The 12,953-nt window shown below is 35.7% G+C and overlaps 1 protein-coding gene across 1 annotated transcript in view; it reads left to right on the forward strand.

Annotated features, from left to right (window-relative positions):
- Positions 1–12,953, forward strand: part of MALRD1 (MAM and LDL receptor class A domain containing 1) — a 774,784-nt gene that overhangs the window by 506,833 nt on the left and 254,998 nt on the right. Inside the window, exon 29 of the mRNA XM_042948257.1 lies at positions 2,907–3,090. Coding sequence (XP_042804191.1) covers positions 2,907–3,090 — 184 coding nt within the window. The remainder of the gene's footprint in view (positions 1–2,906; positions 3,091–12,953) is intronic.

A 12,953-nucleotide genomic window follows, 5' to 3' on the forward strand; every position in this document is an offset into this window, starting at 1 on the left:
TTTCTATAATTTGATCATTGTTGTATTAATGTCTATTTTTACTATTATTAGCGTGGCCAATCATTTTTAATGTTTATTGCCTTGGGTTCTTGAATTGAACATCCTTATGAATGAATGTAAGAGATAAATCTTTGGCCAGTGGCAAAGTCATGAGTTGAAAGCCAGAGGTTTTTCATTTCTTTTTTTTTTTTTTTTTTTAATTTTTTTTTTTTTTAACGTTTATTTATTTTTGAGACAGAGAGAGACAGAGCATGAAGGGGGGAGGGGCAGAGAGAGAAGGAGACACAGAATCGGAAGCAGGCTCCAGGCTCTGAGCCGTCAGCCCAGAGCCCGACGCGGGGCTCGAACTCACGGACCGCGAGATCGTGACCTGAGCTGAAGTCGGACGCTTAACCGACTGCGCCACCCAGGCGCCCCAGGTTTTTCATTTCTTAATTTAGAAACAATTAAAATAAGAATATTAGCTAAATAAATAAAGCAACAATGTGTGTGGAACAAAAATTAAATTGATATTTAACTTCTTTTTTAAAAAAGTACTCTGGGGTACCTGGGTGGCTCATTCGGGTAAGCGTCCAATTTTGGCTCAGGTCATGATCTCACAGTTCGTGGGTTTGAGCCCCACGTCGAGCTCTGTGCTGACAGCTCAGAGCCTGGAGCCTGCTTCGGATTTTGTGTTTTTCTGTCTCTCTGCCCATCTCCCACTCATGATCTGTCTCTCAAAAATAAATGAACGTTAAAAATTTTTTAGAAAATAGTCTGGTATATATTGATATATATCAGAAAATAAATATATTAAATAAATAAAATTTATATTTATATTGCCCTTTTATAGTAAGTTATTTTTATGACTCTCTCATAATAGATCTTTACCTCCACAGGTTAGACTGTCTTTATTTTTCCACCTTTTTATTCCTGATATCTAACATTACAGTATGTGTGAACATCGAATGTTTGCTGAATAAATGAATAAATGGACATATAGGTCAAAAAGTAAATCTCTATTTTACATTTTGATGAATAATTTTGATAATTATGTGGATAAGATTTGATATGTTATATTTAAAGTGAAATAATAGTAAATATATTAGAATGATATTCTCCAGTAACCTGCCATTAGATTGATCCATGGTTGGTTTCCAAAAGAATTCACCCTCATTTTCATTTCTTCCTACATAAAATGCTAATGGATATATTATTCAAATATCCTTTTTTATTAGAAGGTCAGTTGTAAGATTTAAGAAATGGTTTTTATGTCATTGATTAAAGTGATCACACAATCTTCTGTGATGGTATTTGTGGAGAACCCTTTGGGGGCTTGTCGTAGTTAATGAGTAGTGCTGGAAACTTCAGAAGTTGATTAATAGGAAATATTAGCAAAGTGAATTGAGTTTGTAAATTAAGACAGACTTTATCAATATCTATGGCTGTTATGTTGCTATGTGTCAGACAGTCCCCCTCTACTTTAATCTTTAATTTAACTAATCATTCCTTTGATTCCACATCACCAACACATCGTTGACGTTCAAAGATTAACTTTTAAAAAGACTTCTCTTCTTTAGTCATCAAAAAAGATATGAAATTCCATTAATTAGGTGTGAATTTCCCATCCCCTTCAAGGCAAAAGTTACATGAGTCTCTGGGTGTGAAGATTTGTCATCTTTTTGGGAAAAGATGTTCAAAGATCTATCTACACACTGTTAGTTGTTTTTGCAAGGTTAATTTTGTATTAACTGATACGTGGTTCCACTTTCTCTGTAATTCAACCGAGGAGGAGCTGCTCGATTGTGTCTCCCTCAGCAGAACAAGGTGTCAGCCATATTTATCAACATTAGTGCCCTAAAAGCACAAACCTATAAAAATATAACTCCTTTGGATCTTCTTTTTGCAAATATTTCTCTTTTTCTTTAGCCTATATTAAAAAAAAAAAACCTGTATATTATGTATTTCATAGCTGTTTGCTATGAATCTGTTGGAACAGCTTGCTTGATTTTCTGATTGCCATTCCCCTCAATACATCTTTCTGTTGAGATAGTAATTATTTGGGGGTAACCATAAACATAATCATATATGGATGGATGAATGGATGGATGGATGGATGTGTGTGTCTGTATATATATGTGTAATGCTATATATAGTAAATGTATAGTTTATTTATTTCTCTTTCTTTGCTATGTGTCCCTCATCATGATTTATGAAAACATCTAATTCTCAGGAGGAGCTAGGCCCAGAATAGCAAAAAACAATGAAACCAACCTTAAACATTCAGAGGAGATACTTATATAATTTTTTCAGAAAATTTATTTTTCCTTTGCAAGTGAAAAATGTGGTGTAGAGATAGTTGTACTTGATGCTCACATAGCAATCATATTATAATAGATTTTTTAAGCCAAAATAACAAATAATAGTATTTTTGAAATCCTACGGATCTTAGAAATCATCACTTTGCCACCATGGCTCATTTCATAATTCCTTTGTCATATCATCAGGGATAATGATTTCTCCCACACGTTCTTCCTTTCATCTCTTTTTTCTCTTTGCGCATGTAAGTTATTTCAGCTCTTTGAAGGGCAATGCAATCTAAATAATTACAGAATATGAATAGACGTTTAGGTGAGCATCCCAAGCTAAAATCCAGGGCTTCTGTAAAATGTTCAGATCCCATCAGATATCGAGAAGCTTGTGTGCATACAAAGGAGAGGCAGAATGGACTGAGTAGGATACTTTTAAATAATGGTGTCTCTGAAAACACTCAAACAGAGTTACCAGTACGTCTGCTAGGAAACACTATGGAAAGTGTCAGAGTTCCAGTGTCTGTTTTTCCACCAGTTTTCACTGATCAAATGCTTCCATTCTAAACGATTGGCTTTTTTTCTTCTTTTTCTCTGATGCAAACTTGTTCCCTTCAGACGGAGAAAGGACTGTCAAAAGTGTGGCAAGAAAGTGAGCGGAACTCCGGTGATCATTGGCAAAAGGCAGTCATCCTGCTGGGCAAGTTAAGGAATTTTGAAGTCATATTTCAAGGCATCAGAACAAGGGATCTGGGAGGAGGAGCCGCCATTGATGACATTGAATTTAAAAACTGCACGACTGGTGAGTTTCTGGAATTCGTTTCTATTTGGACCCACTTTCCTCGTCCAGCCATTTTATCTTCTCATTTATAAAATGTCCTGCTGTTTGTATATTTGGTGCATCCGTAAAAATCAATTGAAAGAGATAATCTCCTAATTGTCGAACTGACATGTTGAGAGAGGATTGCTTCCCCATTCCGCAACCGCCCACGCTCTTGATTCCTTTCTTCCTTTCAGACCATCCACTTTCCATCATGTAGAAGTGTTCCCTGTTGCATTTATTTTTCAACACGATTTAAAGTGCATGCCTAATATTTACATATATTTATCCAAATTAATTTGAAGTGAACCAGTAAAAACTTGTCAGAGAGCTGTCACTTAGTGGATGCATGAGAAATGAATTCAACCAGGTGTAATTCAGGCAGATCTTGTGAGAGCAAGGCTTTGGATATTTAAAATGCTACTCTAGCAAGTGAACAGCAACTTGAAAAACTTGACTATCATTTATCACACTTCCAAATGTGAAGTATAACTATACTTAGATTTTCTTTACGGAACTACCCAGAAAATGTCAAAAATAATTATAAATTCACTTGCACAATTTCACAACTGGCAAAAAGTTCTTTCTGAGAAGGCACTATTCCATCTGATTTCCAAAATAGTGCCATGTAGTGCACCCCGCCAACAAATTCGACACTGATTCACTTCTAGGCGAGCTCCTGGGACTGAGAGCTAAACTTGAGTACTGTTTAATTTTATTATTGCTCTCACATTAAAGTATCATGTCACCGAGGCAGGTCAAAAGTGTGATTCGGTATTTGGTGATGTTACAGCGGCTGCTCTTTTTATGAGCAGGGCTGTGTCAAAGATCCCAGGTGATCTAGGGAGCACAGAGCTCTGGGCATGCGCATCAAGAAGGGGATGGGATTTGGGCTCGGGGATGTTTGGAACAGGGTGCTGGACAACAGAGAACGAGGTTCTGAACATTTATTGTGAAAATGTATCTCAGAAGATATCTGCTTATTCTAGAAGAGTGTGCTTCCTCCACTCTTTGCCAGTCACCTTCCTAGTAATTTGCTAAATTTCTATTTTAGTTAGTTCTTGATCCTGGTAACTTCAAAAGAAATCTTCAATTCCCTTTTCTAAGATTTTAGAAAGAAAGAAGCTTTTATTAAACAGGAGAGATTCCTTTCCTCCCACGGGAGGCAGAATGGTTATTAGATGGGTTGATTCAGGACAGAAGAAATCTGAGAGTTATTATTCCAACTTTGCCAGTTTCATGAAGTCTGCACTATTTTTCCCCCTTTCTTGTAAAGTCCTATGAGATTTTACTTGATTATAATTAATTTTGTTCAACTCAATCTAATGCTGAGCTTACTGAGAAATATTTTAATATCTTATGTTTAGTGGTCAACTTCTTTTAGGTCTATAGTTCTTTCTATGTCATCAAAATAAAGAGGTCAGTGGTAACCAATTGTATTTAAATATGGTCAGTTGTATATCAAATATGTTTTAGGACAAAGTAGCCATTGCTTTATCGAAAACAATTAAAACCCCATCTGCTACAGATAATGAAGGCTTTCAAATTATGTTGTAGTTAAGATAGAAGAAAAAGGCACTATAGGAAAGTTTGAAAGAATATTTATGGATCTAAAAGATTATGATTATTTTGTCCACTTAGGTTTAAATTATTTTCCAGTAAAATATCAATTACTCAGAATATGTTACCCTAAACTGCTCAACATTATCCCCAATTTAGAAGAGAATGGCATTTAACTAAACACCTAAAACTCAGGCACTATAGAAGAGTGGTTAAGAACTAGGAGACTTGAGTCAAACTATGTTTGGGATCAGCTTTGCCACTGACTAATTTGGGTGACTTTCTTTATTTTGCTTTGCCTCTGTTTCCTTATCAATAAAATGTAGATGATAATGGTAGTACTTCCATCATAAATGTCTGCGAATGTTAAATACATTCGTATATGTGACGTGCTTGGAATAGTCCAGATACATAGTGAAACTTACATATCACATTTTATAGTTACAGTTATGTCACCATTCGTATTGATCATGCTATATTTTCAAATGGTGTTTTATTGTCCTGCACTAGGTAACAGACTTCAAATCATATGCAAACACGTTGCCATAAAAAGTCTATCATGGAATTATTGCTATTTGCCATTTAAAGTAAAGAACTTAAAACATGACGTCATATTTGTTTTCCTGCCACCTACTGCCACTAACAAAAGAGCATATATTATATGATACCATTTGGAGGGAATATCCATAACAGGCAGATGCGTAGAGGTAATTGCTTAGGGCTGAAGGAAAAAAGGGTGGGGAGTGACTGCTAATGAATATGGCCTTTTTTTGATAGGATGATGAAAATACATTTTTTTCTTTTTCTATGTTTATTATTTTTGAGACAGAGAGAAACAGAGAAACAGAGAGAGTGTGTGCGTCCAAGTAGGGGAGGGGCAGAGAGAGGAGGGGACAGAGGATCCAAAGCAGGCTCCACACTGACAGCAGCCAGTGCAGCGTGGGGCTCGAACTCGTGAACCAAACTCATGACCTGAGCCAAAGTTGGACGTTCAACCAGCTGAGCCACCAGGCGCCCCAATATTCTATATTTTTATGGCAATGGTTGCACAACTTCATGAATATTCCAAAGCTATTAAATTGTAAACTTAATATAGGTGACCTTAATGGTATGTAAATTCTAAATTATAAATCAGTGAAGTTTTTAAAAAATATATAAAGCAGGAGAGTTACGGGGATATGGTGGTGGTGGTGGTCATCGTGGTGGCAGAGTAGTTTTGGGATTTTCCCAAGTTTGCACATCTAAACAGACCACCTAGTCAGTGAGTCACGGAAAACGTAGACAACAAAATTAAGTGAAAATGCGTCCCTACCGACCCAGTATACAAGCAAATAGGGGCAAACCACCAACAACCACACGACTTGTGTTGTATTTATGTCTGTAAGGGAGAAGAGGAGAATCATCAAAGAGCCAGCAGCTATTCACTGGAAAATGCAGCCAGGTGGTTTGAGAATAACAGCTAGAACTGGAGAGTGTCACTCACTTATAGAATGAGTGGGCCCGAGGGCTCTGTGGTAGGTTCTGAGGGGTTGGAGCAGTTGACGCCATCAACTCTCAAACTGGAGCCACCGTGAGTCTCTTCCATTCCGGCAGTTCGCACACAAAAACCAAGCAAAGAAAACAGGAGCAGACACGGCACTGAGTAGGGAAAAATGAAGGCAAGAGAAGACCCACGTCAAAGCAGGGAATGGGGACAAGCTAGAAAAATCTCAGAAAGCAAGGCACCATATGTTCTTATAGATTTATATAGCTTCTATAGACTTACAATCTTTTTCAGGGGTGTAGCAATAATCCTCTAACTTTGGCTGCGTTGTTACAGAGCTTCAGTTTTCTCGTTTGCAAAATGACAGGATCATGATAGACTATCTCTGAGATTTTCCTGGGACCATCTGACAACTCTAGAATCTATGCATGTTTTTAAAGTTTCAGAATAATTGAGAACAAAGTTTAAAATTGATTAAAAGTGGGTGTGGAAGGAGTTAGAGAATATATATGGTATTTATATTTATATTTATATTTATATTTATATTTATATTTATATTTATATTTATATCTGGTGGTTATCTACTTTACCTGCAAATAAAACTTTTTGAGCTTCATAGTTACTTTTTACTTTCCATTCAAAAACTTACAATTCAATTTATTAGATAATATTTAGTACATGGCCCACATAAAGCTCTATGCGTTATTTTTTATTTCTTTACATTCAGAATACATCATGGCACTATCTTCAATTTACTATCAAATCTATTGTGTTTTTCTAAAAAGAAAAATATGGCAAAAGCATAGGCCTAGTCCTAGTCTTTGGTCTGTCCAGGGACACATCTCCTTTTTGGATAAGGTAACAAGGAAGCAAGTAGCTTATTCATAGAAAAACAAGTGACAGATTATGAACTTGATATCTCCTCTTTTTAAATTCAAGTTGATTTAAAATGGTATTTTTTAATCAAAGTCTTATAAAATGAAACTGCCATTCTATAGAAGAGAGAAGTAGGAATGAAATTTATATTGACGGGAAAGAAATAGTCCATTGTTGTAATTATAAAAGTGTCAATTCTCAATTTAAATAGTTACTCAGTTTTCAAGCGGAATATTACCTATTAAGTATAATCATTCAGCCAATACTTACAGAGTTTAGCATGAATACTAAGTAGCATTTATGTCAGCTCTTGGGAGCCTGTTCTTCAAGACCTCTAGGTGCAATCTAGGTTTCCCTCTTGCTATTTGCTTTGTGGTTTGGGGAAAATCACAGGATCTTCCTTTGTCTCATTGTTCTCAGCTCTAAAATCATTAAAATACTGCTTCCATCTCATAGACATCTCACAGAACTAGGTTGTTTACTTTATGCAAAGTGCTTTCAAGAATGCATGAGATACAGTAAACACCGAATATTTGTTAGCTGAAAGCATAAAGGAACAACAAGAGTAGAAGACTTGATAATTGTTTTAGGCAGAACAATTTTTGTATCATCGTTTAAGATCTGGTTCTGTTCTGTTCACATGTTCAGCAAACATTTATCGATTTCTAGGATTGCAGAAAACTCTGTGCAATGTACTATGAACATCTCCTCACAACAGGGCTGGAATGCATGTGTTATACAGTGTTTGGCTTTATTGATTTACCATTTCTCCTCTCAGTGCCCCTTTCTTGACTGCGGGCATTTCCCTATATGCCCCCTGTGCCTTGTATTGCCTGGACTGCTCTGTGATTTGTCTCCAAGAAACTCATAAACCTCATACCTTAGGGTGGAAGCCAGTAACAGTGTAAGATGTTGCCTTTTCACTAAAATATCTAGAAGATTGAACTGAATGATGACCAGATTTTAGTTTAGGGAAAAGGAAGGAGTAATTTAGGGAATAGAAAATGCTTCCAGAAGTCAATAAAATCTTCTAAGTAGACAGTAGCACAGTAGCTACTCTGTCTTTCTCTAAACTCCTACAGAGCAAAACACATCATGCTCCCCAAATAATCCTCAATGTGAATGGAAGGAAATACCTTGGGAGTAAAGTAAGAGAAGCCAGCATCATTATAATTTTAGATGTCTAGTGAATTGTCTTCACAGAAACCTGAAAAGGCTTTCTTTTTTATTATAACCACTTTCACACCTTTCATTTTTTTCCCCTCAAAAACTGTATGTATGACTCCTAAGTGTCCTTTAAACAGTAATTGATCTGGAGTGAAAAATAGTGGCTTGATGATAATGATTTCAGTGCAGCATTACTCTGGATTCAAATTGAACTTGGGAGATCACAAAACAGTGATTGCTCTATATAAAGTTCACGAATACATAAATCTATAAACAGAAGCCTGTAGAGTTTGACTTCAAAACTTAACCTTCTTTACTTAGTTTAGATGAAAAGCTGTTGTATTTCTGCTCAACATATGAGTGCTGCAAGTGTTGCTTTTAGATCTCAAACAATTTTCTTTTAAAGTATATGTTTCCAGGAAGAAAAGGAAAAAAAAAAAAAAGAAAGCCATGATGGCAATGAGTAAAAAAATAATAATAATGAAACACCTCACCCTAATGAAATATGTAAAAGTCACCCATTTTTAATAACTAATGGATAGATAATTTGGAGCACCATAGAACAGAAGGATGGATGGACGGACGGCTGGATTGATGGGCAGACAGGTTGATTAATAGAAACCATTTACTCAAATCTTGGTATATGTGTGAAAATTCAGATCAGAGCGAGTTTCTGCTTCATTGAGTTACGTTCTGGTGGCAGTTGTGGATAATAAAGAAAGTAATATGTAATATTGTGTCATGTGATTACAGATACTATGAATAATACAGGGAGAAAGTGAGGGAGAATTATTACCCTGACTAGAATGGTAAGAAACAGTCTCTTTGGAGGTAACAGTAGAACAAGGTCTTAAATGAAATAAGAGGTGACCGTGCAAACATCTCAGTGAAGCATTCCTCAGCCTCAGGACCTGCCAGGCAATTTTACTAGGAGAAAAGCACATTGCTGGAGCAGAAGGAAAAAAGGGTAGGGGGATAGCAGTGGGTCTCAGCGTTCAGAAATTTGTCATCAGAAATGCCTGCTCTGTACTGGGGATCTTCTTACAGTACGGGAGTTAAGCAAGCAGGCTGGAGTGGGTCTCCCTAGGGTTAAGTTCTGTCTCTGCCATTTACTGGCCTTGTGACCTTAAATAAATGCTTATCAATTCTGTACCTCAGTTTCTCTATGGCAATAAAAACGAGACCTACTTTATAGGGTAATTGTGAGGATTTAACAAATTAATATGTGCCAAGAGCTTTGAGGAGAAACTCTGTATGTTGACTAGTCAATAAATGCTAAGCATATGATTATCGTCATAATCATCATCGTTGTATTTAGTTTAATTTTCAGTAAAATGCCAGAAAATTGAGGTACCCAGAGGTTGTAATAACTAATACCAGACAGGTAGATTTCCTTACTGATGCTTAACAGCATAGGACCTTAGCTATAGTGAGCCACAACAGCATGGAATATTACTAAAATCACGATAAATGCCTTAGGGGTAAAAGCAGTCACCCCGGACCTGTCATATCTACCTTCTCTATAATTTCAAATGCTCTTAAAATATCATATCAAGCATATCAGCTGATAGGAGTGTTTCAGTAATACTAATTTAAGTATCTTAAAACATTGTAAAACCTGTTTTTAAAGTTTTTAATATTCAACAAATTCTTATTGTTATGGGCTTATTTTATTTTGGATTAAAAAAAATCGATAAGGAGGGGGAGGGAAAATAAAGTAAACCTGATGTACAAATGTTACAGAAACTAAACCAGTTCCAGTTCAAGGCAGTTCTTTCTTTATCTGATTATATCTGCCTATTTTTATTCTAGGTTTCCTTATAACTGCATCATATCTTCTGTGTCTAAGGCTAAAATTTTCTGCCAAGATTTGACATAAATTTATTAAATATACTCTTTTGGTGGGGAGAGCGGTGGGATGCTAATCCTATTCTCTTTTTTGAGCTTTTACTTTAAGTCTAATTAATATACAGTGTTATGTTAATTTCAGGTGGGCAACATAATGATTCACCCATCTGCCTCCCTACTTCCCCTCTGGCAATTTGTTCTCTGTATTTAAAAGCCTGTGTTTTGTTTTGTTTTGTTTTGTTTGTTTCTTCTGTTTCTTTGTTCATTTGTTTTATAAATACCACATATGAGTGAAATCATATGGTATTGGTCTTTCTCTGACTGACTTATTTTACTTAGCATCATACTTTCTAGGTCCATCCATGTGGATGCAAATGGCAAGATTTCATTCTCTTTTTATGACTAATATTCCAGCACGTGCATGTGTGTGTGTGTGTGTGTGTGTGTGTGTATGTGTGTGTGTGTCTTCGTGTGTGTATACCACATCTTCTTCATCCATTGATCTATAGATGACTTGGGCTGCTTCCATATCTTGTTTATTATAAATAATAAACAATAAACATAATGGTGCATATATATTTTTTTCAAATTAGTGTTTTCATTTCCTCTTGGCAAATACCCCAAATTTGTTAAATATACTCTTTATATCAGCACAGATAATATCTTTAAACCTGGTACTTCAAATTAAACTTTACCTATTGGCTAAGTAAAATGCCCATAGTTTCTTAAATGGAAAAATTAGCTTTATTTAAAGTAAATACTTCACATTCCTGCAAATATCTTTTATTAAAAACAAAAAGTGTGGGGGTGCCGGGTGGCTCAGGTCATGAGTTCACGGTTCAGGAGTTCGAGCCCCGCTTCAGGCTCTGAGCTGACAGTGCAGAGTCTGCTTGGGATTTTTTCTCTCTCCCTCTCTCTCTCTGCACCTCCTGTTCTCTCTCTGTCTCTCTCTGTCTCTCTCTCTCTCTCTGTCTCTCTCTCTCTCTCTCTCTCAAAAGAAATAAACTTTAAAAAAGTGTGAAGGGCAAATTTTAAGATATTTTGTCATAGTTTATATGCTTCCAACTTAAATTATCAGTATTAGTAACATGGACATATATAAATGTGTATTTTATTTAATATATGCCATAAAATGTAAAAACTCATCATTTTGACTCTGCAGTCAAATGAAGGTAACTGATTTTTATGGACTCAAAAATTTTGATTCTTCATCAATACGGAAAAGTGATATCAATTTGCTGACTTATAAACAAAGACTACAGATTTTTTAAGCCTATCATTGTTTGTTGTGGAGATTATTTACTGTTTGCAAAATATCCATTTCTTCCCATGTTTCCCAGACCCTTCTGGGTAAGTGGATTAATGTGAAATAATGTGGCCAATGTGCTCTCAGTAAGTGACATGTCATTTCCAGGCAGAGGCGTTGACAAGCTGGTGGACAACCCTCTGGGTCTCCCTCCTAATGCTGTGGTAGAGGAGGCCTTATTTTCCAGATGTTTTGTCTCCATCTGCCTGGTCCCAGGAGAAAGTCTCTCTCACACTTTTTTTTTCAGATATGTATACTAAGTGACCCTCTAAAAATGGTGTTTCTGATATTTGGGGGTTATTTTTTTTGTGTCCTATAATCTACTTAGTCTTACCTAACATGCCATGTGATTTCCTGTATTCCAGAGGGGAATACTTCTATAGCTAGAGCTATCATAGAATTCTACTGTACATATGCAGGGTTGTATTTGACATTGGGTTGTCCAACATTGTAACCTTGGGAGCAGATACGTTTCTGTCTTTGAGGTTACATCCTGAGGATTGTGGTGGCTTGAGTAATGAGCAAAAAGAAATCACAACCAAGCTATCAATCCTTTGCAGATTTTCTCAAGCTGAAGATGTAAAAAAGAAGGATACTTACCTTTCCAATTCTAATATGCTAAATATTTTAAGAAAGAACTTTCAGCAACCCTGGCTCTAGACTTGTGGGGAAAGTAGTCAGGAGGAAAAAAGTTGACACTAAGCCAAATTCAGAAGCAAGAGGTGGAGAGTCTTTGTGGAACCAACCCCCTGCTCCCAATCATTGCCGGCTATGGCCCTCATTTTGTTTTATTGCTTGAATTGATTTGAGAAGGCCTCAGGAGAGACGCTTCATTGTCACAGTCAACCACCAACATAGTTCTTCAATAAGCCTTAGAACTGATTTATTTGCTTCTTGTAAAATCAGGGCATAGATTCTTGTTCTTGGTCCCATGCCCATATTTTTAAACACCGAACTATGCAATTGAGTTTATTATATTTTTAATCAGCTATTTTAAATTAAAAAAAAATCAAAGACATGGATAGATCCAGTTACTTCAATATTATATTGAAATCATTTATTACATACCTAGAAAATAATCAGATATTTAACTTTTAGTATGACTGATAAGATTAGTGTTCCATTGTCAAAAAGGTCCATATTTAAAGCTGTGATTATAATCATATCACAGCAATAAACTAAATACTATAATTGATGTGATTATACTTGATTATGATCCAGGCACAATGATATAACTTGATTCATTCATAATATTAAGGAAAAATAATTATTTGAGCATACATTTCAGTATGGTTGAAATATCCTTTGAAATACCCCTATTAAGGCCACTATAAATCTGAAAACTAACATTATACTTGGTTCATGTAGTTTCTTATTAGAATCTGTTTTAATTACAATGAACATTTCCACATTTAGTATCTTGGCCAGTAAGACCATTGCATAGAGTATTTATGATGATATGGCACTTCAATTTTTACTGAACTATATTTTAACAATGATTTTCTATTCAAAATTAATATTCATATCAATAAGACGTGCATTTTAAATTAATGATAAATCTTTTTTAATTTTTATATTACTCAGTTGAATGGTATGTTCTTTAGT

Source organism: Panthera leo, chromosome B4, assembly GCF_018350215.1.
Source record: "Panthera leo isolate Ple1 chromosome B4, P.leo_Ple1_pat1.1, whole genome shotgun sequence".
Taxonomy (NCBI): domain Eukaryota; kingdom Metazoa; phylum Chordata; class Mammalia; order Carnivora; family Felidae; genus Panthera; species Panthera leo.